Below are 23,534 nucleotides of genomic sequence, written 5' to 3' on the forward strand. Positions count from 1 at the left end.
CTACTAGGACGGGTTCTACTTAAAGGAAATAAGGCGAGCGTGTACTACTCGTTCCCATTATATAAGGTCTGTTTTTTTTTCTTTTCTTCTTCGGGTTTTTCAATTAGTTTCTTCAGTTTTTTCAGTTTCCTTTTCCTTTGGTTTATTTTGATTTTTTTCATTTTTTTTGGTTCTTATTTGTTTCTTTATTCATTCTACAATCTTATATACATGATAAACATTTTTTAAATACTTGTTTAACATTTTTATATACATGATCAATATTTTTTCAAATACTAGATCAACATTTTTTCAAATACATGTTCAATATTTTACAAATGCTTATTCAACATATTTATATACACGAACATATTTTTTTCAAATACTTTTTCAAATATTCGTTCAACATTTTGGAAATACTTGTTCAATATTTTTATATACATAATCAACATTTTTCCAAATATTTGTTCAACATTTTTTCAAATACTTGTTTAGCATTTTGCAAATACTTGTTCAACGTTTTTCAAATACTTATTCAACATTTTTTAAATCCTTGTTCAACATTTCTCAAATCCATGTTCAACATTTTTCAAATACATGATCAATATTTTTTTCAAATACTTGTTCAACATTTTCTAAATACTTGTTCAACGTTTGTAAAATATTTTTTGAAGAGTGTTTTTTGTTTTATATATATATATATATAAGTATAAAAGAAAACAGAAAAGGTAAAACAAGAAAAAGAGGTTGTGGCCTCCCGCCCTCGTGGGCTGGCCCAGCTCGCTCTTCAGACTCGCTGAAGGCGATATATAGGCGCGCCCGTTTTTTCAAGAGCTCCTATACACCGCCCGAGTACTCCTCTTCGGCGCCCTCTGCGCCGCGTAAGGTAGCGGGAGCTCGAAGGAACGCGGTACTGGGCCGGCCCAGCAACGATCGCGTCAGATGCACAAAAAACGCTCAAAAATAAAATTGCCAGAGAAAATACATAGCACAAGGGATTCGAACCCACATGCCATTGATTACAGACTTGCCGCTTCAACCACTGCACCAGGATATCATTGTTGTCTTTTGTACGAAAACAGATCTATTTTACCCGTGTTTAAGCCCCAGTACAAAATATTTGGAAAAAGGGACCGGAAATTTGAACAAGAAATTCACGAATTTTAAAAAATTTCATCGCTTTTTACAAGAGGTCGCGGATTTCAAAGAAATGTTCACAAATTATCAAAATAAAAATCATCAATTTTTCTAAAAAAAATACGGATTCAAAAAAAGTTCACCTGATTTGAAAAAGTTCACGGATTTGAAAAATATTATATCGGTTTGATAAAAAGGTTCAAAAAATTGGAAAAGGTTCACCAGATTTTAAAAAAAGTTCACGGATTTGAAAAAAGTTCATCACTTTTGATAAAAAAAAAGTTCACGAATTTGAAAAAAGTTCATCGAGTTTGAAAAAAAGTTTATCGAGCTTCAAAACAGTTCATCGAGTTTGAACGAAGTTGAGAAATAGTTAATCTAGTTTGAAAAAAGTTCATCGAGATTGAAAAAAAGTTCATCGAGTTTCAAAAAAATTCATCGAGTTTGAAAAAAGTTCATCGAATTTGAGAAAAAGTTCACCAAATTTAAAATATAAAGTTCATCGATTTTGCATTGAACCAGAAAAAAAGAAAAAAGAAAAAGGAATGAAGAAAAATGGAAAATGGAAAAATGAAAAATGAAAAAAGAAAAAGCACATGGAAGAAAAGAATGAGAAACATACATGTAATCACATTAGGCGTGGTGGCGTGGTGGTTAGTGCAGTGTATGACAAAGCAGGAGGTTGGCTGTTCGAATCCCAGTGTGTTTCTTTTGTTTTGCTTTGCGTTTTCAGAAACAATAATAGGGTAAAAGGCCAGCCCATATAGCTTCGATGGGAGGAGATCGGGGGGTGTGCGCCCGCTACCAACTGGCCTATATTCGGCGCTTAAGGCGTCAAATAGGATTTGGCGCCCGTCAGCGTCCGTTCATCGCGGCTTCGCTGAAGCGGCACGCAAACAGGCCGGCCCAATTATCACAGATCGAGCGAAAAAAAATCGAAAAAAGAAAGCGCACGCGTGGATCGAACTAAGGCGCCGAATAGGATTTGGCGCCCGTCAGCGTCCATTCATCGCAGCTTCGCTGAAGCGGCACGCAAACAGGCCGGCCCAATTATCACAGGTCGAGCGAAAAAAATCGAAAAAAGAAAGCGCACGCGTGGATCAAACTACTGATCTCATTAAGGATTCTAGCGAGCCAAGCCAACCGAGCTAGCAACCCACAACGGTGTTAACGCAGCGCCAGCCTTAAATTATGTAAGACGGTGGCAAAATCCTTTTTTCCAAAGAAATCATTTTTTATAATATACGTTGAACAAAATTTAAAGACAGTGAACCTTTTTTGGAAACAAACACTTAACAAATTTCAAATACAAAAATGAACATTTGTAGTATGCGTTGAACAATTTTTTAATGTATGATGAACAAATTTTAAATACCCAATGAACACTTTTAAATATATGCTGAACAATTTCATAACATACGGTGAACATTTTTGTAATACACGATGAACATTTTTATAATGCTAGGTGAACTATTACATAATATATGATGAACATTTTCTTAATACGACGAAGATTTTCGTAATACACGGTGAACTTTTATATAATAAATAAAGAGAAGAAAAACAGAAACAGAAAATAAAAAAGGAAACATAAAAGAAGAAAAATAAAAGAAAAAGGAACCGAAAAATAAAAAACCGGAACAAAACAACTAAAAAGGACAAAAAGAGTGAAAAAACTGGAAGCAAAAAGCCATATAAGAAAACGAAAAAAAAACCGCAAAGAACAGAGACGGAAGCAGCAGCGAACGAATCCCGTACGTGGGCCGGCCCAATCGGAGGCTTGCCTCAGCGAAACCGCAACGACGATCTGACGCTAACGAGCGTCCAATAGGGTTTGCCCCTTTTTTCTGGGAACACCCGAGCAAATCTCTCAGTCCACCCACAAAGGATATTTTAGCCCAGTGGCCCGTCATCGTAAGCAACATGGCCCACTTGAGATATTGATTCCTTACTCGCTTTTCCAATACTTCGAACAAGAATAGAAAAAATAGACATTTGCGCACAACCTTGCCCCTCTATCGCTCTGTCGGTCCCCCCTCCCTCCCATGGCGATCCCCTACCGGATCACCGGCGGCCACGGCCGGCGGAGCCCGCTGCCGCTGCCCACCGCGAGGGCAATCCTCGCCGCTGTCATCACCGGGGCGGTCCTCTCCATCCTCTGCGTCCTCTCATTCACCCACTCCTTCTCCTACCTGGGGTTCCAGCCCAGGAGCGTCGACAAGCGGGAGAGCAGCCGCAAGTACCTCTACTGGGGCGCCCGCATCGACTGCCCCGGCAAGCACTGCAGCTCCTGCGCCGGCCTCGGCCACCAGGAGTCCAGCCTCCGCTGCGCCCTCGAGGAGGCCCTCTTCCTCGACAGGTAACAAATCAATCTCGTTCTCCTTCTCGTCGCTTCCTGCGGCCCGCTGTGTGGTGGCAAGGTGGTTCTAGGCTTCATGAAACGGGAATGGGTACCCCGGTGGTGAAATTTTTGTAGATTATGCTTCCAAATTGCAAAGGATGATCCATTTTGAGGAGGCAAATTGGTGCGAATGCTGTGTGTAATGTGGGTCAGGATATGCTGATATGCTAATGTGCAATGACACTGCATTGTGGTTTCTCTGCAGAATATTTGTCATGCCCTCAAGGATGTGCCTTAGTTCAGTGCACAACACAAAGGGGATAATTGATTCAAGCAACGCAACTTCAAATCCAAGGTCTTGCTTCTTAAGCACTTATGTCTGCCTGTTGCATTGTTTTGTCAAATTGGGTTGGAAATTGAATCTGTGATGTTTTTGCAGATGGGAAACGAGTTATTGTGCAATGGAATCCTTATATGATATAGACCTCATATCGAAAACTGTACCTGTTGTTCTGGACAATCCGCGTTCATGGTATGGGATAGTATCGAGAAGTACAAAACTGGGAGAAGGAGACGTAGCGCATGTGCAAGGAGTTAGCAGGGATGAACTCAAAGATAATCCACTTTACTCAGATGCTCTTCTTGTAAACCGCACTGCAAGTCCTCTTGCTTGGTGAGATTGCAACTCCATCAGGGTCTTTATGTTCTTTAATTGTTATTTTCAGATGGCCTCAAGTTCTAGTGACCACACCAAACCTAAGCTATATGTTATGTCTAAACTTGAAGAATAGACCTTAATCATCATTACAGTTCAGGTTTATGGAGTGCAAGGATCGGACCAAGCGTACCTCTGTGATGTTACCATACACTTTTCTGCCAACTATGCCAGCTAGAAAACTGAGAGTTGCAGCACGTAAGGTATATTTTCATTAGAATGATTTTCTGCCATGTATCACATGTTTTAATCGGATCTGATTACTTCCTTCAGATAAAAATATGTTTTATCGCACTAACTTGCTTGTTCTGAATTAATCTTATTCTTGTTTTTTATTTGGGGTGATTTCTTAAATCACGTGGATTCTGTTGATGCCAGAGAAAAATATAATCTGCATCCCAAAATCCTTGAAATTTGATGCTTAGTTATGAGAGTAACCATGTGTGTATCATGCTATCCCACTTAGAAGCTCTGGATTTCCACATCCTCCAGTAAGCAAATTATGCACTTCCCTTGGTGTACTTTGTTATATCGTTTGAACACATTGTCTCAGCAGGGAGCAGTGTGTATCTGCATATACCGTCAACTCACTAGTGATTGGTGAATAATTATTTCTTGCAGTACACTGTCACCTCATGCCATCATGAGATTTTGTTTAAATGCTTTCTCAGTCCTCTAGAGCTTCATCTTGCTAAATTTATTTCTTGGAATATGGTGTGGTATGATATTACTCTTGCAGTCCCTACTTTCTCTTCATATTTAATTGTTTATATGCTAGCTGCATCCTGCTTGTCTTGAAAGAACTTCAGAGTCTATTGTAGTTGTAAGAGACTGCTCTGCCAAAGATATTTGGTAGAACAAACTTAAGCTTTGGTTTTTTTGGTTGTGTATAGTTGGTCAGGCAGAACATAATATCCCATGTAGTAGAAAATGTATTGTTTGTGTATGTTCAGTGATACATCAGTCTTCTGTCACTAAACTGGTGTGCTCTCTTCAGATAAAAGAGATCCTTGGTGAATATGATGCTATTCATGTCAGACGGGGTGACCTACTGAAGAATAGGAAAGATAGATTTGGTGTTGAGAGGAGCCTTCATCCTCATCTGGACAGAGATACCCACCCTGAGTTCATCAAAAGAAGAATCGCAAAGTGGATTCCAAAAGGTCGCACTCTTTTCATTGCTTCAAATGAAAGGACACCAGGCTTCTTCTCGCCTCTATCAGACAGGTAAGTCTGACACCATTTGCCATCTGCTCTACTTGCATCACATATCAGGATCTCTGATATGACCATGGTAGAGTTCGTTTTCTGCAAATAGTTTACCATGACTGACTGAACTGTGTTCGCTTGATCATTGCATAAGGATTTTTTGCTTTCTTTTGTTTCCATATACTTAAGGAATTGACCATTCCTAAGTAATTCAACTAGAGGCTGTAGTACTTTAAGTAATCTGCCTTCCCATCTTGGAATTGTTGTGATTTGATCTATTTCATTAATTTTCTCCTGCATGTATAATTATGCACATGATCATTACGGCATTAACTATGGAACTTGACCATTAACAATATAATGGCAAGTTACAAAATTTGCATCTAGTTTGAGGAGACAAGCTGCCTAAGATTATAATGAGTTCCTCATTGTGTGGGTACAGGTACAAGTTGGCATACTCATCTAACTTCAGTGGCATATTGGAGCCAATAATCGAGAACAATTACCAGTTATTCATGGTGGAAAGGTTAATCATGCAAGGAGCAAAGACATTTGTGAAGACAATGAAAGAACTAGATAGTGATCTTGCCCTCTGCGACGACCCCAAAAAGAACACCAAAAACTGGGAAGTACCAGTTTACACTAGATGACCTGTGTGAATCTGTCATTGACATTAATGGTTAGAAACAATGACCTGCTCTGCTTACCATGAGACATAATTGTCTCGCATAGACACGGCAAAATGTTTGGATATATGCAGTTGTTCACACACACTCTAGCTTGTACTGAGCTGCTGATCCACCTGCTATATGTTGTAATATCCAGACAAGATATATGTTCCATTCGGTGGACCTTGTTATTTTCTCTTTGTAGTTGGGAACAGAAGAGAGGTTACGACTTATTTTTGGTGTTGTACACTGATGTAAGAGCCGCTGGATCTGCCAGCTAAGAAAACAAATAGTACACTACATCATACAACTACACTTTTGTTGCGTTACCTTATTATCTGTACTTGATCATTTTTTGCAAAATGTTATCTGAACATGTATATATTTACCTGGTATTATATTGCTCCCTCTTTCCGTAAATATGAGATGCATTTGCCTTTTTCACAGCCTACGGTATATGATTTTGATTATAATTTTTTCTTGCAATATGCCGATAAAATAGTTAGGGGCTGTTTGGATTGGAGCCTTCAGCTTTTTTTTTTGAGCGGATGCCGATCCAAAAAATTGGTCTTTGATCAGGCTGGGATTTCCGTTTGGACGGGCACCAATTTTTTGGTGCGCCCAACCCACCTCCACTCCTCCTTAGTTTTGCGGCAAATAGTTGGCAAATTTTCGACGGCAGCTTCTTGCGCCAATTATTTGGTGCGCCCACGATTGCTGGGGCTAGCATAGGCAAAACCAAACAGCCACTTAGTTCCTTCAATGGATAAATCCTGATAGAATCCATCATTTTTGTACGGAATTCTCTTAGGCCCTATTGCAGTGCATCGGCTTCAATGAGGAGGGCGATGACGGCGGTGCGCCTTCACCTCGCTCCAATGCTTGTAGTCGTTATTAGATGGTCTACGGACCTGGATGTAATTTTTACTTCTGGTGTTCTTTGTACTACCATGACAGTTGATGAATAGATCGGAAGTTTTCTTGCAAAAAAAAAGTCTGATAAATAGATAAACAGTTTTCTATGATAAATCTGCTATTTCCTTCAGAAGCTTGCATAATCTGTACTCCCTCCAGCCATTTTTACTCTGCATGTAAGATTTGTTCGAAGTCAAACTTCGTAAAGTTTGACCATATTTATATGAAAAAATATTAACATCTGTAATGCTATACTTATACAATATAAAAACTAAAGTCATGACGCATCTAATATTGTTGATTTCACATTATGAATGTTGGTATTTTTTCTATAAACTTGGTCAAAGTTTATGAGGTTTGACTTCCGACAAATCTTATATGCGAACTAAAAAGGACCGGGAGTATGTGACACCTAGATATTTATATAAAAAATATATCCATCACACTAATAAATGTATATAACTAGCTCACCGTAAATGTAAATTTAATAATAGAGCATAAAAATATGTTGGAATTGCTAGTTCACAGCGGGTTTAGGTATTCTTTAATCTCACTCAACTAAGATTGTCCATTAAACTGCGCTCTCCAATACATGCGTGGAAAATTTTAAAATTTTGTGAGGGCATAAATTTTCTTCTTTTTGTCCAAAGTAGGCTTATCTCCGCCCCTCATATCAAATTGTAGGCTCGTATATTGACACTCCGTTGGCTTCTCTGATTCAAAGGAATTTCACATAATTTTTTGAGATTTGCGTCCTTCAAAATCATCACCGTGTGCCGTCACACTCACAGGATTAGAATCCTTACGAAAAATTCCTAATGATTCCTTTACACACTATTTTGGGGCAAAATTTCCACCAACTCAAATCTGTCATTCCTTTGTTTTTCATGTGGTGTCTCCAACTCTCCATGTCAAATTATTTTGAAGAAAATTTATGCACCTTTTCGATCCAATTGAATTGAAGAGGATACGGCACACTAATCTTCTACTTTTTCCATTACCATGTTATGACTTATGAGAGAAAGAAGAGAACACTTTGCACTTAATAGCATTGAGCAACCAGTTTTTGCATCAGCAAGATAGCAGGCCCTCGTGCATGTGCATGGGGGCAATGGCAGCAAAGAACATATCAAGAAGAATGGTGCAAGGGCTTGGCAAGCAGCAAACTACTCGCGACCTGATTGATCCTACGTTCCTAACTCATCTCTCAGACTTACTACTCGATGACCTCATTGATCCTAACTCATCTCTCACACTAATCGACCAGCACCCGCGCAAAAAAGAAACCAAGCCTGCAAAGCTACCTAGCTAGCTAGCGAGCGAGCTACAGCTACTCCTCTCTCCTCTCTATGTACACGACCGATCGAGGGCGAGACCGCCGGCGTAGCAGCCTAGACCTCGCTTCCGAGATCATGGGCGACGACGTCGCCGCGCTCCTCGCTGTGCGCCCGCTTCTTCTTGCCGTGGTGCAGCGCCACGCCGAACAGCTTCACCGTGTCGTCCTCCTCAGCCGCCGGCGAGTCCCGGTCCACGTCCATGTCCAGCTCCAGCAGCCTGCACGAGTTGGACGTGGCCACCGCTGCGGTGCCCGGGAGCGGCATGTGCCGCTGCGACGCGACCGACGAGGGGCTCGTGACGGGCGCCACGTGGTTCTGCAGGAAGTAGATGATGTCGTTGTAGAGCTTCTTCATGTGCGCCAGCTCCGACAGCAGCAGCGAGTTGCGCCGCCGCAGCTGGCGGTTGTCCTCCGACAGCGCCGCCAGGAAGTCGCCGCCGCCGTTGCCTCCACCGTGCGACGTGGCCGCGGCCGCCGGCTCTTCCTGGAAGTGCTGGTACACCGGGTGATGGTGATGATGCGCAGCCGGCGGTGGAGGCGGAGGCGGCGAGAAGGTGTTGCCGAGGTGGTAGTGGTGGTGGTACGCGGCCTGGTGCGGCACCATTGAAGGCAGAGGCGGCTGGGACGACTTCCTCCGGTGGATCTCAGCGAGGAGGTGCTTTGCTCCCTTCCTGAAGAACTCGTTGGCGAACTCCCATCTGTCGGCCACTATCTTCCTGAATCCCTGCAGCAAACCGCAATGCCAAGTGAACAAAAAAAAAAATCAAACTGTTCTTATAACTAGTTAAAAATCAACACCCAATAGTTACTGTGTTTTCTTTGAGATCATCAGGGAGAGATACATGACATGGCAACTGAATATTCAGTGTTGCTGCGCACGTATAGTAGTCATGTCATGTAGTGTGGTGTGGCAATGCATTGCATGGTATATACGTAGGGCATAGCTCTACATACATAAATTCGACCTGTGGATAGTGTCAATCTTCCCCCCAATGATTGACAGTGGAGAGTGGTGTGGCAATGTTGGGAGAGTGTGTACAAGCTTCTGAGTACAAACTACACTTCTTAGTATGCATCCACATTAGTTTGTCACTTGTTTTTTGCTATCCAAGTGACAGAAGAGAAGCATATGGCAAGTGCAGCTAATAACTCATGCTTTAAAAGAAGAAACCAAATGTGCAAATAGAAACAAAACGGTCCTCACTTATCATGCATACATCTTGCCAGAAAACTGATGGATTAACTGATTAGCCGAATAATCTTCTGGCTTGCATAAATGGCCACCAAAGTAAGGCCAAAGTAGTAAGAAATGGGGAGGGGGGGGGGGGGGGGGGGGGGGGGGGGGGCGTAGATTAAATTCCATTTCAACAAAAGAACAGTGTGATGGACGCGTTGTAGCTTACAGCCTGATCTATTCGACGGCTTGTCACAGACCAGGAAGCAAGGAACTAATCTTGTTGGAATGTCACAATCACACCCATATACAGCCCTTTTCCCATGCACCTCGCAAACAAAATCTTTGGAAAGAGGTGCATTAACTTTTGCATCTAGCTTGTCACGTTCTAGGAAACAATGGATGGATGCAAGGCCATCCATGCATGCACCATTGCTTTGACCAAATTAAAATACAAAACCAAACAAAACTTGGACATGAACACGGCGCACACATGAGCACTCCGCACACATATGCATGCCATGGACGCCCTAACTAGCAAACCGGAAGAAGATTAACGAAACAAATCGAACAAAGAGCAAACTTGCTGGACTAAACATGCATGTGTGGAGTACGGGGCAGCAGATAATGAGTAGTAACATACATAGGTGTTGAGCTGCCGGACGAAGCTGGAGAAGTTGTTGTGCTTGAAGTAGTTGGGGAGGAGGTCCCGGGCGAACTCGGGCGGCCTCCAGACGACGAAGGTGGCGTCGTCCTCCCCCCACGACACGATGTGGTCGGTGCAGGGGTCGTCCACCAGCTGGTACGTCTTGGTCAGGAACGGCGCTGGCACCGGTTTCCCAGCAACGCCGCCGCCGGCACCGTGCGCCCCCGCCGCCCCAGAGCCCATCTCCATGGACACCACCATCTCCCCGCACCTCTCCACAAGGAAAGCCATGGCCTCCTCAACCACACGTACGTACTCCCCGCTGCTTCTACCTAGCTCAGGGACTCAGTCACTCAGGGTGGGTGGAGAAGAAGAAGGAGCAGCAATATAAGCTTAAGCCCAGGGAGGAGGAAGAAGAGAGGGAGAGTGAGGGGGGAGGAGTGAGGAAGAAAGAAAGGCTGACCCTCTTTAGCTATATCTCCAGTCTCACTGTCTCACACTCACACACATAAAAACACACACACACACACACACACACATGACACGCCCCCACGCCCACGAACGCCTCCAAATATTCTCGTGTGGGTCACGCGCGCAGCTGCTGCCTGGATGGGCCGCCCTCTTTCCTTCTCTCTTTCGCCCTCTAGCTAGGGCTATAGTAGCACTAGATCAGCAGAGCCGACCCCTCCCCCTCTCATCATTATATATGCGTACGCATCGATATCTGTGCATCAGCAGTGCTGCTTGTATACGTGGATGTGCTTCAAGCCAAGGTGGTGCTGGAAAGGAAATCACAAGGAAGGGTCGATGTTGCAACTGAATTAGCATATGCAGGTTGCTACAGTCCTAATGTGCTTAGTTGAGTCATACTTAGTACTGGTCAATGTGCAGCACCAGCTTTGTAAGGATCATGCACACTGATCAGATGTTCAGGTCTCAGCAAAAACTTGTGTGCATGTGGCATTTTCCTCCAAAAATGCAGTGCAAATGGTCAAGGATAGTTTTCTCAGACCCACATCAATTCTATCTTCTTCTTTTGGCAAGACAAGGCGCCATGGCCAAGGTGTACAAAGGAAGACTAGTCAAACAGTGCAAAGTTCTCTCTCTTGGCTCTTGCTGTTACTTGTTGTGGGATTCTCAGAGATAATTCTGAAAGGGTTCTACGGCTAGTGTCCCTGCGATCTTGACACAAGGTAGTTACTGAAGCTGCAGAAATTTACATGCAATAGGTTTCTATATTTTTTTTCTGCGAAAATAATAATTTTGCATGCAACTGCACAAATTGATGAAGGAGCAGCAGGAAAGGACCGAGATGGATGTGTACATGAGATGGATGCAGATATGAGAGTAGATGGATGGGCATTAAATCGATGGCCCGGTTCAACGGATGGCTCCAAAACCAAAGTCTCCGTTGGATGTACGGCGGCGATGGATGTGATCACACGATGGAACAGGAGAACATTTTGCAGTAAAGCTGGATCGATCCATGGAGCGGCAGCAGGCGGGCACGGGCTGATCGATCATGAAACAATATATTATTATTGGTCAGAAAAGTGAGAGGAAAGAAAAGAAAAGTAAGCAAAAGTAAAGCTGGCTCTGCTGCTACGATGCAAGAGGATGAGGATGTGGAAAAGGAAGAGAAGAGAAGGGATTGTACCGCACGGACGGCCGGTATCCTCGTGGTATTTAGTGACCAAATTGTTCTTCTCCCTCTTCTTCCTCTCTCTCACTCACCCCATGCAAATGCACAGCCCTGCACGCCGCAGACATGTACACATGTCTAGTTGCGAAACAGCCAAAGATACTTTCCCTGCGCTGTGCCTGGTGACTTGCACCTCTCGACGCAGGCCCGTGACTTCCACGCCACACACGCACACACAGCAAGCAAAGAAAACCAGAGAGCCAACATGTCGAGAGAGAGAGAGAGGGAGGGAGGAGGGGAGTAAATACACGTACAGGCGACTGGTGAGCGAGCGAGTACTGAGTGGTAACAATAACAATGCACATCTGAGCTCGCTGCCGGGCTCGCTGGGAGGGATCCACTTTTGATGCAACTTCATTTTCCATCGCCGCTACCTCCATCATCACCACCACCCCTGCCGCTGCCACACTGGCCGGCCGGCCTCTCGCTTGCAGGAGCCGGGCGATGGACGCAGCATATGCAGCTAGCAAGGCTGCTGCTGCTGCGGCTTCCATTAATGCCACCAGTATCAATGTGCAAGCAAACAAACATTCCTCTACCCCATCTTTTCAACCGCGTGCAGCATTCAAAGGAACAGAACCAAACTTCTTCTTCCTCCTCACTCCCGATGAGCAGAGCACGCATCATGAGCTGCTGCCGCCTGCCTATGTGTGCGCACAGTGGCCAGGCCACTGACCAGCCAGCTGCGAGTAAAACCCTAGTGGGTCGTGAGATCAGATCGCTCTGCGCGCAGGGTTTAGCTGGATTTGTGCACGCTCTTCACTTCCGTCCAGGGGCGGTACACCCCTTTCTCCGAGCGAGGTAAAGCAGTGAATCAACAATCACCAGTTTGGCTCGGTCAAACTTGCCCAAGATCCAGCCCAGGGCTGCCCTGCAGGTGGTGGTGGTCGATTCACAGATATAGATGCAGCTGCTTCCTGCTAGCTAGCTTAGGGTTTTGGCATGCAGGTACTCATCAGGATGCCACCAGCTGCAAGCAACATATGCATATGCATCAAAACAGGAGGCAGCGCTACATATCTGTAGCCAGGCTAGTGCAGCACCCTGCTGGGGTACGGCCCTAGCTATATATGAGTATGCATCAAATATGTATGTAGCGTCATAGCCTGTAGCTTTGAGTACCAAGAAAGAAAGAAAAGGAAAATACTCCACAACAGGGGAAAGAACTGATATAAAACTAGCAAGAAGCAAGTCACAGCATACTACTGGTAGGACTGAAGGGAGTAGATGATGATGAGGCCTAGAGGCAAAAGCATGCATGAATGTATGATAAAACTATATATTTTTGCTTTAAAGTGTGCAGTGATGTGGAGATTGGCTATGGAGTTTGAATATTATGGAAGATTCTGTTCCATATATGACAAGCTGTGCCCTGATGATGTGTTTGCAGTAGACATTTTATGAGTACATCACATGACCTTTCCCATCCCCCACATGTGGCCCACTGCATTTGTGGCCAGGTCTAGATCTATCTTTGACTGGGAAATATGTATTAAATAATCAAGGGAGCAAGAGAGAGAAAAAGCTGATGAGAGAGAGAGATCGTCACATTTCATATATATTTAAGATATGCATGTACAACCCCTCAAAAAAATAAAGAGATATGCATGTACAATGTAGAGACAAGTGAGATGTGAAACAAGAAAAAGAATGCCATGGTTCTTCTCTAGATGAGGCCCACATTATCTCATCATCATCTTGATGACACCATGCACACATATGCTAGATGCCGTTAAAAACCAGTTTTCTAGACAATATCGTGTTCCACAAATGTCTGTCGTTCCAAGATTCCTCTGAAACCATACAGTTCTTTATCATATCAATGCATTGTTGCATGCAAGAGATACTGTGCACGGCGCTTAATTAAACAAGCCTGCATGCGATTTGCTGCGACGCTCTTGTCTGCATGTTAAACAACGCATCTGTATTCGTGCAAATGAACTGAGAGACGATGCTACTAGAATAATGAGGGCGTATATAATACTCGGTGGAGATGGCAGCACCTTTGCAAAAGATCGTGGAGCCGCTTGTTCTTTGCCCAATCTACAGGCATAGAGCTCATGTGATGAAAAAGAAAGAGGGGACGTGGTGTGTATGCCCTGCCTCTGCCTGCCTGCCTTCTCAGTCCCGGCTCTCTAGGCTGCATAGAAAACAGCTGCATCTTGGACTCTAGCATGATTGCCACTCACAAACCTGCAATAAGCCTTGTGGAGGATTAGACAATCAATTAGATGCACTCGATTAAAGAGAGATCTAGACGTTTATGCTGTCCTATAGCCTAGCTCTGCGCACATAGATAGATTAGATTAGACTTGAATGGTCATGTACTGCACGGTACTGGCACATACTAGATGCATAGATCTCAGCCATGCATGTGTGCGCTACCTAGGTCCACAGCTAGTACATCTTTCCAGGTTTCTTATTAGGCATGTTTGTATGTTTGTCCCTTGGTGTGTACTGCTGTGTACGTACTAGGCTAGCTAGTCACTAGTCACTAGTCACTACTACAACACTAATGCATGGAGCGCTAGAAGTAGAGCTAACTGGGCAGGCAAGGCAGATGCATGGGTGCAGAGATGGATCGCGTCTTTTGCCGTGGTTGCATTCGCGGACAAAAGGTTTGATTCTTCTTTCACCACATCTATGCATGCACAAGAGCTCTTTTATCTAGGAAAATGGAAAAGCAGGAGAAAAGACACTCCAAAGATAGGGAGGTTGATAGACAAAGGAAGCTTTTCAGAGAACATTTCCCTCTTTTTCATTCTCAAGGGGAGAGAAAGATGAGAGGAAGAGGGGAGGGGGTCAGGCAGAGGTCAGAGCATTAAGGTGGAAACTGATTAAAGTCGATCTCATCTGTGCATGCACATAAAGGAGGGCCGTAAAGATGTGATTTACCACCACTCGTCTGTATGGCTTTTCCCTCCCCCAAGGACTTACACATGTGCATGCACACATCTCTCCTCTGTCATGTTCTGCCGTGGGGTGTGTGGGTGGGGGTCGTGCTGCCTCTGAGCGCTAGATTTAGATGTTTCTACGCCTTGATAAACTAATGCCGGCCGTGCATGATCTAAGCAGGTATTGAGCAGGAGGGCCTTTTCCAGACGTGAACAGCTTAGATGCAGAGCATTAAACTTGGCTTGCACTGACCTTTCAAACATTTAAGCTACCTTGATCTAAGCTAAAGCATCACAGCATGAAGCCATGAACTGAAACCTTCTACTGGTAGTTTGCTACATCGCTCATGGGAGCATGCATGGATATGGATGCATGAAGAAGATGGATCAAGTCATTTCTGCACGGCGTCATCGGCCATCTCCCACGGCTTTGACGACGCAGGAAGGCAGGCAGCCGGTGACTGCACGGCGCGAGGTGGCCGGAACAATCAAGCCCATCCCTGCCCGTGCATGGCTCTGCGTCATGGGCGGTCGCAAGGGAGCAGGGCATGCGTCCAACCTCGTGCACTGCACACGTGAGTGGACGCCAGGGCTCACATCCGTGAAGCTTCCAATCCCCATCTCCCTCTCCCCCCTCTCCCCTCTCTCTCTCCTCTCATTTAAACTCGAGCTTGCGCATCCTAGCTACCAATGTGCAGCACTGCATGGCATGTGGGGCGCGCGTATTGCAGTCCAGTCCAGGACTCCAGTGCAGTGCAGTGTATCATCCTCTCTTTCTCTCTCTTACACACCACACTTCACCATGATACTGCTGTCCCTTTCTCTCTCATCTCTCTCTCTGGTGACTAGTATCATAGTATGGTACTGGTGTATATCTCTTCTCAGCCGGCCAGACAGCCAGCAGGGTCACAAGTGCATGGCCGGGGGCTCTCGATGCCTGCCCGGTCTCCTGTTGCTCCCCACATGGTGTCACATGCGCCGATGCCTCCTCTTCCCTTCCCCTCTCTTCTCTGGTCGCGCAAGCCAACAGTTTCATATGTTTGCCCAGCATTGCTGCTGCTTGTGCTTGTGTGTGTATTTACTGTTTGGCCGATCTGGCCTCCTGCATGCATGATGCATCCATCCATAGACCACACGGTACAACGGAAAGAAAAGGTTTTTTACTGTTCCTACGGCCATGCCCCATGCATAGAGCTTGCTAGCCATTTCCTGCCTGCCCTCGCCGAATCTAATCATGCCTGTCTTGGCATCGGCCACTCACTCTCCTTTTACCCTAGAGGAATATATCACAGTGTGCCGGTAAAAGGTGAGCTGGAAATAAGAGCAAACTAATACTATGTGTCAAAAGAGTACTGGCAGATGGGTAGTACCTCCTATGCAAGCTCAGCTTTAAGGGCGCCAACCGCTACCAGTCAAAGAAACATGTATGGACTCAATTAACTCATGGTTTAAGGAAAAGAACATGTATTGAATCGTGATGAAGTCCAGTTGGTAGCCCCTGGGGAGAAGATCATGACAGAATTAAAAATGTGCAGGCATGTTTCAGCTTTAGCAAAATGGACAGTAAGTGATATACAGATGTAAGAGCACGTTTTAAGAAGGATACAAGACCATTTAAAGCAGGCAATACCTGTTTGAGCCGCAATTTATTGAGGTGGAAAAGAAGCATTTTCAGAGCACTTGTATCAATAAGTCAGAGTTCATGTGCTATGGTATATCTGGAAAGGGGGGTAGATGAAGATGCTGCACTCACTATGATATAATAAACGCGGTGGTGGTTCCATCGCGTAATGAGCCCTGGACGGCTCTGAGATGTTTCAGGCTTGCCTGCTTACGGAAGTGGATTAAAAGCCACAACATTCACCGCCGCAGTTGCTGCTAGTGCTCGCTGAGAAGCTGGTCCCAAACGGATGCAATTTTTTTACTGCAAACTGAGGTAGCAGCCTGATCGCATGGTCCTCACGATGTGAATGTTTCTGTCGAGCTCCTTGAAGCACGCATTTCCAGATCTTCATCTTGGATGTGCGTGCAATGCACAAATACCATGGCCTGGTTTACTGGCATATATAAGGCCCAGTGAATTAATCATACTTCTCACCTTGATTTATTTTCTTCTGAAAAAGACTCAGCTCGATCTGCACATATATGGATTATAACTAGAGTGCTTAAAGTGATCTAGGCAATGATATATGGATTATTTTTTGAAGAGATGTGTACAGTTCTATGCTAACCACTAAAGCTGGTTCTAGTATTGAATAGCAGAGTAGAAAACGGTCCTAACTAATCGCAAAGGCAAGCAAATGGCACCCCAAAGGGTAATACCGGAAATGCCAACATGTAGCAGGAGCAGCAGCAAGCACTAACATGGGATGCTTCTCTGAAGCACAAAAGAGAACAGGTTCAGGTCCAGGGGCTAGGCAAGTGCATATGCAGGGAATTAACCAAGTGATGGAGGAATGTTGCAAGCAATGATTGTCCTAGCAAGCTCCTTTGACACATACATATGTCTCACTAGATTCTGATGCAAAGATTTAGATCTCCACAGGCAAAAGCAGCCGGGAGTAGTAGTAGTGAGAGGAGCAGGGCGGGAAAGGTGAGAAAAAGCTAATTGGAATCATCAGAAGTTGCCAGCTTTCAGAACCCTGTGGGTCCAGCTTGGATCAAGGAGAATCATGCATGCATTTGCATATTGCCCAAAGCACTCCAAAGATGAGGAGATTTCTAAAAGCCTGTAGACTCCATATACTGTAACTTATCTACCAAAAGAATGTCTGTCTTGGACATGGTAGAGAAAGATGGTGGCTGTCTTTATAGGGAAAAGGAGCAGCAACATGTGCTGTCCTGCCACACACTTTTAGTTAATCAGCTGGTAATTACCAGTACACCAATCCTAAGTAGAAGAATCCAATGTGCCAACTTGCAACAACAGCAAAAGAAGCAATCGATTAGATTAACCTCGTTTTCTCCTTCTCAAGACAGTATCCCTTAATTTCCAAGATCATATACCCATGTCTGCACCATGTGTACATGTACTGCTTGTCCTCTGTGGTCTACATGCATGTATGACTCAGATTTTCAGAGAGCTCAGACGTATATGCACTGGGGTTGTACAGTACTAGAGCTGTACTCTATAGTCTACCGTCTACATGTACAAGACAGATTTGTATAATTGTGTTGTAGGGTGTGCTCAAGTAGATACGTACCTACCTACCACGGTGCAGCCCATGGGCCATGGAGACGATAGAGGCCAACAGTAAATCCAAGCAGAGCTGACAGATTCCTCCTCTTGGTTCAAAAGCAAGTAAAACGACCGGCTCTGAAGCTGGAACGTGAAGCAGTAAACAACAAGGCAAACTACACAGGTAGCCTGGGACGGACTGGGAGCCCGCATACAGGAACAATCCCGTCGTCTCCGTCGATCATGTGCTCGGGGCGCAGGAAGCCATTATCGTGCGCGCCCCACCTCAAAAGAGAAGAGAGAGACGAAGAGGTAGACAGATGATAGCCAAAAACTCCTCAGGTGGTTATTTCAGAACAGAGGGAATAGTAACTAACCAGCTGGAGAACAATGGTGAGGTACATGATGGCAAGCAAGATCAGCTGCTCAGCTCAAGCCCAGGGAAGGCAGCTCCTCAGACTGTGGTTAGCTTTTGGTTATGCTTGGTGCTGCAATCGTCCCCAATCATTGTTGCCTTGGGTGCTCTGCACTTCCTCAGACTGAAGGCCCTGATCTGGTGTTCCAAATATGTGATTGCATGATGGGCAGCCATACTTCAAGGTTGTTCCATTTCAGTGTTTCAGATAAGAAGGCTTACATGTTGGGTTCCATAATGCAGATGCAGACTGTAGGATCCCAAACAGCTCAAGAACAACTGGATCACTTGAAGTTTTTCTTGGTCAATAGCATCCAGGAGCTTGTCAGAGGGCAGGACTCAAACTGTCATACCGATCATCTGGCATCCTGCACGAGATGCAAGTTGCCATTAAATAACTCCCAGGTCTCCAAAGATACATCAAGAACCCAACATGATGAGTCAGGGCGAAATGATCACAAGAAACTTTCAGGAAGACAACCAAACTAAATTTAGGAGTGTAAACATGAATCTGGTTACATGATTAGCCGTTGTTACAGACACCTTTGAACAGGAAAGATCTAGAGCTTCAAGCACTTCTTAGTACAGGAAAACAATAGTACTAGCACTCAGCAAAGAAAAGGTTACATTTGTTTCTCAGAGGACGTATGTGAAGTGAAATGGAGATGACATACTTGGCTTCCTCATCGACTTCCTCCGTTCTCTGGCTCATCAGTCTCAGCACCTGTTGCTTCGCCTTACTGGTCTTCCTCCAGCTGCCCTTGTCAACAGAATCAGAGTCCAAAACGGATTCAGAATCGGATGATGATGACGATGCGCTGTCCCTTCTGTGCCTTCTCTTCTTCTGCTTCCCTTTGGGTCGCCGCTTCTTGTTCTCTGAATTCGAAGAACTGCCACTTTCAGAAGAATATCCAGAGCCGGTAGCTGATGATTCAGTATCCGAGTCGAACAGAGTCCTCACTGTTATGCCGATCTGAACCATTATGTGAACGGTTTTTTCTCTTACTTTTTCCCTCCCTTCTTGTAGATTTTTCCTTCTCCATCTTTTTTTTCATCAGCTTCTTCTCCTCCCTCTCCTTTTCAAGATCAGGATCACAAATTGATACTAGGACTCTAACACAGTGGACTACGTCAACTTGGGGTTTTCAAGCTGCTGTGTCCTTTAAGGCCGTAATATGTAGGCACAGTCGTTCTTGCACTCATATCTCTAGTACCCAAGCTGGAAACACTTCTGAAATTAGGAATATGCATCACCGGAAGAAGTTGGTGAAGCTTTTGGTTTCACATGGTACTGCAGCCTTCTCCATACTCGCCAGATACATCTGTCTCTTGGCTTCATTCCTCTCTTACCAGCGGCTTGGCCCCTCTTCCTTCTGCCCATAGGCATTGACATTGCAGGCAGCAGCTGCAGCTCCATGTTCAGCTTGAGCCCCTGCTCAATCCGTTCACAGCTGATAAGGCCTTCAACATGCACGTCAAATGTGACGATGTGTAATTTTCAACTGCATCACGGTAAACGTTGGTGTTCTTCCTCCTATTTCTTCGTCGGCAACTAGCAAATGACCCTCTGGCCTCCCTTCCTTGGTTTCTTGCCTTGCCTATCCTTCTACCCATCCACCCAGTGTGTCTTGTATTCTCCAACTATTAAGCCGTTGCCAAAAGTGAATGTTGGCGGTTGTCTTCTGTATATCGATATATACATTGTCAGCTTCACCTGAACCTTTGACTGTTGTGATCCTTTGGTGCATGGCTGCACGCATCCCAGTCCAGGCAGATGTGACTTTCATGTAGTTAAGGATCTGAGATGGGCACCCAATATCAAGTTCACCAATACACAAATTTGCAATATAGAACAGAAATTCATATAGTCCTGAACGTCAAGGATTGGGCATGAAAAATCATTTGAATCACAAAATTTAAATATCGTAAACAATGAGCTCTTATCAGATTACCTAGTCTTCTTTGCAGACAAAACTTCGCTGGAACAGCAAGAGGTGGATGAGTTGGCCAAAATAGCTTCTGCTACCTGCACAATTATAAGAACACTTCATTAAAACTGAATACATGCCAAGCTGGTTGATACTATACTAATGAAATGAAGCACAGGCAGCACATGTCTTCCAGCAAAACTAAGGCGATCATTTTTACCGAACATGGAGCAGGCATTCAACAAGCAGGTGCAGGAAGTAGACACAGACATTTGCACGATCTTTGTCATTGTATCAGTGTCATTAGATCATCCATAATTGATTTTTCCCTAGCACCACGTGATGACATCATGCCACAGCATTGCCTGCTTTCTCCCGCACCACAACAGATGTTCTCACCTCACTTCATCCGCCACAGCCAGGCATCCAATGTATCACCAACTGCCCTTTAACAGTTAAGGCACATAAGCATGCTCTTTCATCTTTAAAGGACAATTTCTCACAAAAAAAAAGTTGGAAAATGATCTGATTCTAAACCATCCAATGACAACATTATCTTAATCACATTAGGATTCGTGCAATTTAGCTTTTGAAAAGGCACAAAGAGAACAAAACATGCATTGCCATGTTTCTTCATACTCATAAAAAAGTGAACGACGCTCACGAATCTCTCTTTTTTTTGTGGTTAGAGCTGATGAGTTGATGAGCCAGCTAGAAAACTGTGTGCAGAACACTGGATGTAAATACATAACAGGAATAACATCCCAAACCAAGAAATCAACACTGTTTTTCTCATATACACTCAACAAGACGCTAATTGACAAGCCCATCGCAATCTGCTAAAAACGCACACAAGATGGAAGGAGAAACTTCCAACAGAGAAATCGTTCGATGCTCAAGAAGTTTTCATTCTCTCTAAAGGATTGCGGAGAAGAGGATCTGGTTGGTGTCTTCATTCTCCCCATCCGGACCCCCTGCAAGTGAAACCACGGCCAATTGGAGTGAGTTCCCCATCACAAAATCCAACGAACTGCTGCAAAGCAAAGAAAACCTACCTGCCATTGGCTTCAGCTGATCAGTCCACTCGTCGATCACCTGCAACGTAAACAAAGAGTAGCGAACAAATTCATCAGATCTCACACGGCCTGTAGCTAGATTGCAGGTTTTTTGGGTGGGGGGTCACCTGCTTGAGGCTGGCGTAGGCGGCCTCCTCGTCGTCGGTCATGAGTGGCAGCCCGGAGGAGGCGAGCAGCCGTTGCGTGGCGCTCCGCTGCGCAGCCAGGCTCGTGCGCATCATGTCGATCAGCTCCTGCACACGCACGCAGGATCACGGGATCAGTAAACCTGGAAGAAGGTGTGGAGGATTCGAGGAGGGGATCTGACTGACCTGCTTCTGGGCGAGGAGGTCGCGGCAGAGATCCTTGAGCGCAGCCACCTCCTCTTGCACCCGCTTCACTCGCCCTACCAGTTTCGCCGGGTTTGCCTGAATGAAACCGTCACCCAGATCCTGTCATGGAAGGAAGCGGCTAGAGAGGAGAGGAAGGGGAGTTTGATTACTAACGTGGTCGGGGTAGGAGGCACGGAACTCGAGGTCAAGGCGGCGCTGGACGTCGGCGAGGGTGTTGCTGGCGCCGACGAGCGTCAGGTACACGTCGTTCACCGCCGGGTGGCGCCGATCAGCAGCCATGATTTGTTTGGGTCAATGGAAGTGAAAGCAGGGATCTCTTCTTCCAGCCACTGCTAGCGCTTGGCTTTTAAATTGGGGATGGAAGGGGATCCCACTATCCTGCAAGAAAACCTAAGCTATATTGGTTAGTAATGACGCAATTATATCATTTCATCTTTAGTTAGAAAAATGAATGAAATTCGGGCGTTATGATTCTACTGTAATGGTAACATAAGGAAATAGTATTTAGTCGTTCCTAGGTCAAAAATACACTTCTAGCGCTACGAAATTGTATATTAGACGGTATCAGGGAATCACAAATAGTACTGCTTGTAGTAAGCAAATCCAATACCAAAGGTATGATTTCACAGATAAGCTTTCGCATATATGAACTGAACAACTATAGCAGAAATTGCTTTTCTTGCGACTAACTGATGTAATGAGTATCATCATAGTTAAAAGAACACATTACATTGCATTAAAACCTAAGGTTGATTGTTAAGCTAAAGCAACACAGGAGCAACTTAGAAGAATTCACTAGCTATTCAAAGGCATTTAATTTGTACCAAATGCATAACTTCCACAGTGCCCTGTTATGAGAACCTGTAGTAGAGCACCCCAGTTGCATCGCACTAATAATCATAAGCCGCAAACCAACAATAAAGTTCCTAGAGGAACCACCAATTGAAAATGTTGGCCAGAATCCAACCGCATATCCAAGTCAATTTTATATATAGACTGTAAACCAATGATTTGCACAACACAAAAAATACAACAAAGCCACGGCTTGATGACAGCAAACAAGAAAAAAGTGGCGAGCAAAGTTACTGAATAAGTCAGCATTTGATAACCAGATCTACATGGCTTAAGAGTAGACGTTCTGAATTAGGCAATTTGCAGATATCTTATGGAGTTATGGATTTCAAACCAGAGGTTCCACCACATCCATTCCTTGCAGATACAAACAATATCTCAACAAATATCAGAAACTCAATTAGATCTGTCACCGTACCAAAAAATGGGGAAATAACCACCCATGCTCGGTTGGAATTAATCCACACAAGTAGTTACGTGTATCCCTTAACCAGAACATATAACTGTCCAAATGAACACGCTAATATCAACCGCAAACTGCTTACACGAGCCAAACAAACGCGATTAGAAACCTAAACCTGTACAAATCACTTCTCACGGTCACAGGTGCGACTGTTTGAGCATACGTGCATCTGCAGATGGGGCAACCAGTGACCACCCCGCTCCGACCCCCACCCACCACCGAATCCTCGGCCCGTCTAGCGCGAGACAGCTCCAACTCGGGCCACCGCAAGCCGGTGAATCCCTCGATTCAGTAGCCTAGCTAGGGTTTTCCGGCGAATCCAATTGGAACGGAATTAAGACGAGAATGCGGAGGAGGGGAAGAGGAGGAGGAGGAAGCTCGCTTACCGATGGTGGCGGAGCGAATCTCGGGAGATCGCCGGGGAGAAGAGAGCCGGTCGCCGTCTGGGTTTAACCGGGGACTCGGCGGGCGGGCGGGAGGATGGAATTCGCGGCTCTCCGGGGTGCCGTTTGCCTGTGGCGGCTCACAGTGCGCCGCAAAACGAGCACGCGTTTTGAACGGGGGAGAGACACCC

The 23,534-nt window shown here is 44.9% G+C and overlaps 3 protein-coding genes and 1 pseudogene across 5 annotated transcripts; 1 reads left to right on the forward strand and 3 right to left on the reverse strand.

Moving 5' to 3' along the window:
* The first annotated feature begins 3,096 nt into the window (after nt 1–3,096).
* Nucleotides 3,097–6,378, forward strand: LOC109772634 (uncharacterized). Of its 2 annotated transcripts, XM_020331342.4 has the most exons (6): nt 3,097–3,475; nt 3,723–3,812; nt 3,897–4,130; nt 4,273–4,375; nt 5,170–5,399; nt 5,824–6,378. In XM_020331342.4, the coding sequence occupies exons 1-6, from the start codon at nt 3,162–3,164 to the stop codon at nt 6,029–6,031; spliced, it is 1,179 nt and encodes a 392-aa protein (XP_020186931.1). In that variant the 5' UTR covers nt 3,097–3,161; the 3' UTR covers nt 6,032–6,378. The 2 variants fall into 2 exon arrangements, with proteins under 2 accessions (XP_020186931.1, XP_040257685.1); XM_040401751.2 differs by lacking the exons at nt 3,097–3,475; nt 3,723–3,812 and having other exon boundaries at nt 4,268–4,375.
* A 1,598-nt stretch (nt 6,379–7,976) lies between these two features.
* Nucleotides 7,977–11,174, reverse strand: LOC109772633 (heat stress transcription factor B-4b). The gene is made up of 2 exons (XM_020331341.4): nt 10,118–11,174; nt 7,977–9,024 (listed from the first exon to the last, which is right to left on the reverse strand). The coding sequence occupies exons 1-2, from the start codon at nt 10,409–10,411 to the stop codon at nt 8,356–8,358; spliced, it is 963 nt and encodes a 320-aa protein (XP_020186930.1). The 5' UTR covers nt 10,412–11,174; the 3' UTR covers nt 7,977–8,355.
* Nucleotides 11,175–18,367: 7,193 nt separating this feature from the next.
* Nucleotides 18,368–20,532, reverse strand: LOC109772631 (uncharacterized; annotated as a pseudogene).
* Nucleotides 20,533–20,949: 417 nt separating this feature from the next.
* On the reverse strand, nt 20,950–23,534 carry LOC109772632 (uncharacterized). Of its 2 annotated transcripts, none has more exons than XM_020331340.4 (6): nt 23,347–23,534; nt 21,799–22,035; nt 21,625–21,720; nt 21,421–21,546; nt 21,293–21,332; nt 20,950–21,211 (listed from the first exon to the last, which is right to left on the reverse strand). In XM_020331340.4, the coding sequence occupies exons 2-6, from the start codon at nt 21,922–21,924 to the stop codon at nt 21,153–21,155; spliced, it is 447 nt and encodes a 148-aa protein (XP_020186929.1). In that variant the 5' UTR covers nt 21,925–22,035; nt 23,347–23,534; the 3' UTR covers nt 20,950–21,152. The 2 variants fall into 2 exon arrangements, with proteins under 2 accessions (XP_020186929.1, XP_040257686.1); XM_040401752.3 differs by having other exon boundaries at nt 21,799–22,023; nt 23,347–23,519.

Source organism: Aegilops tauschii, chromosome 2, assembly GCF_002575655.3.
Source record: "Aegilops tauschii subsp. strangulata cultivar AL8/78 chromosome 2, Aet v6.0, whole genome shotgun sequence".
Lineage (NCBI taxonomy): Eukaryota > Viridiplantae > Streptophyta > Magnoliopsida > Poales > Poaceae > Aegilops > Aegilops tauschii.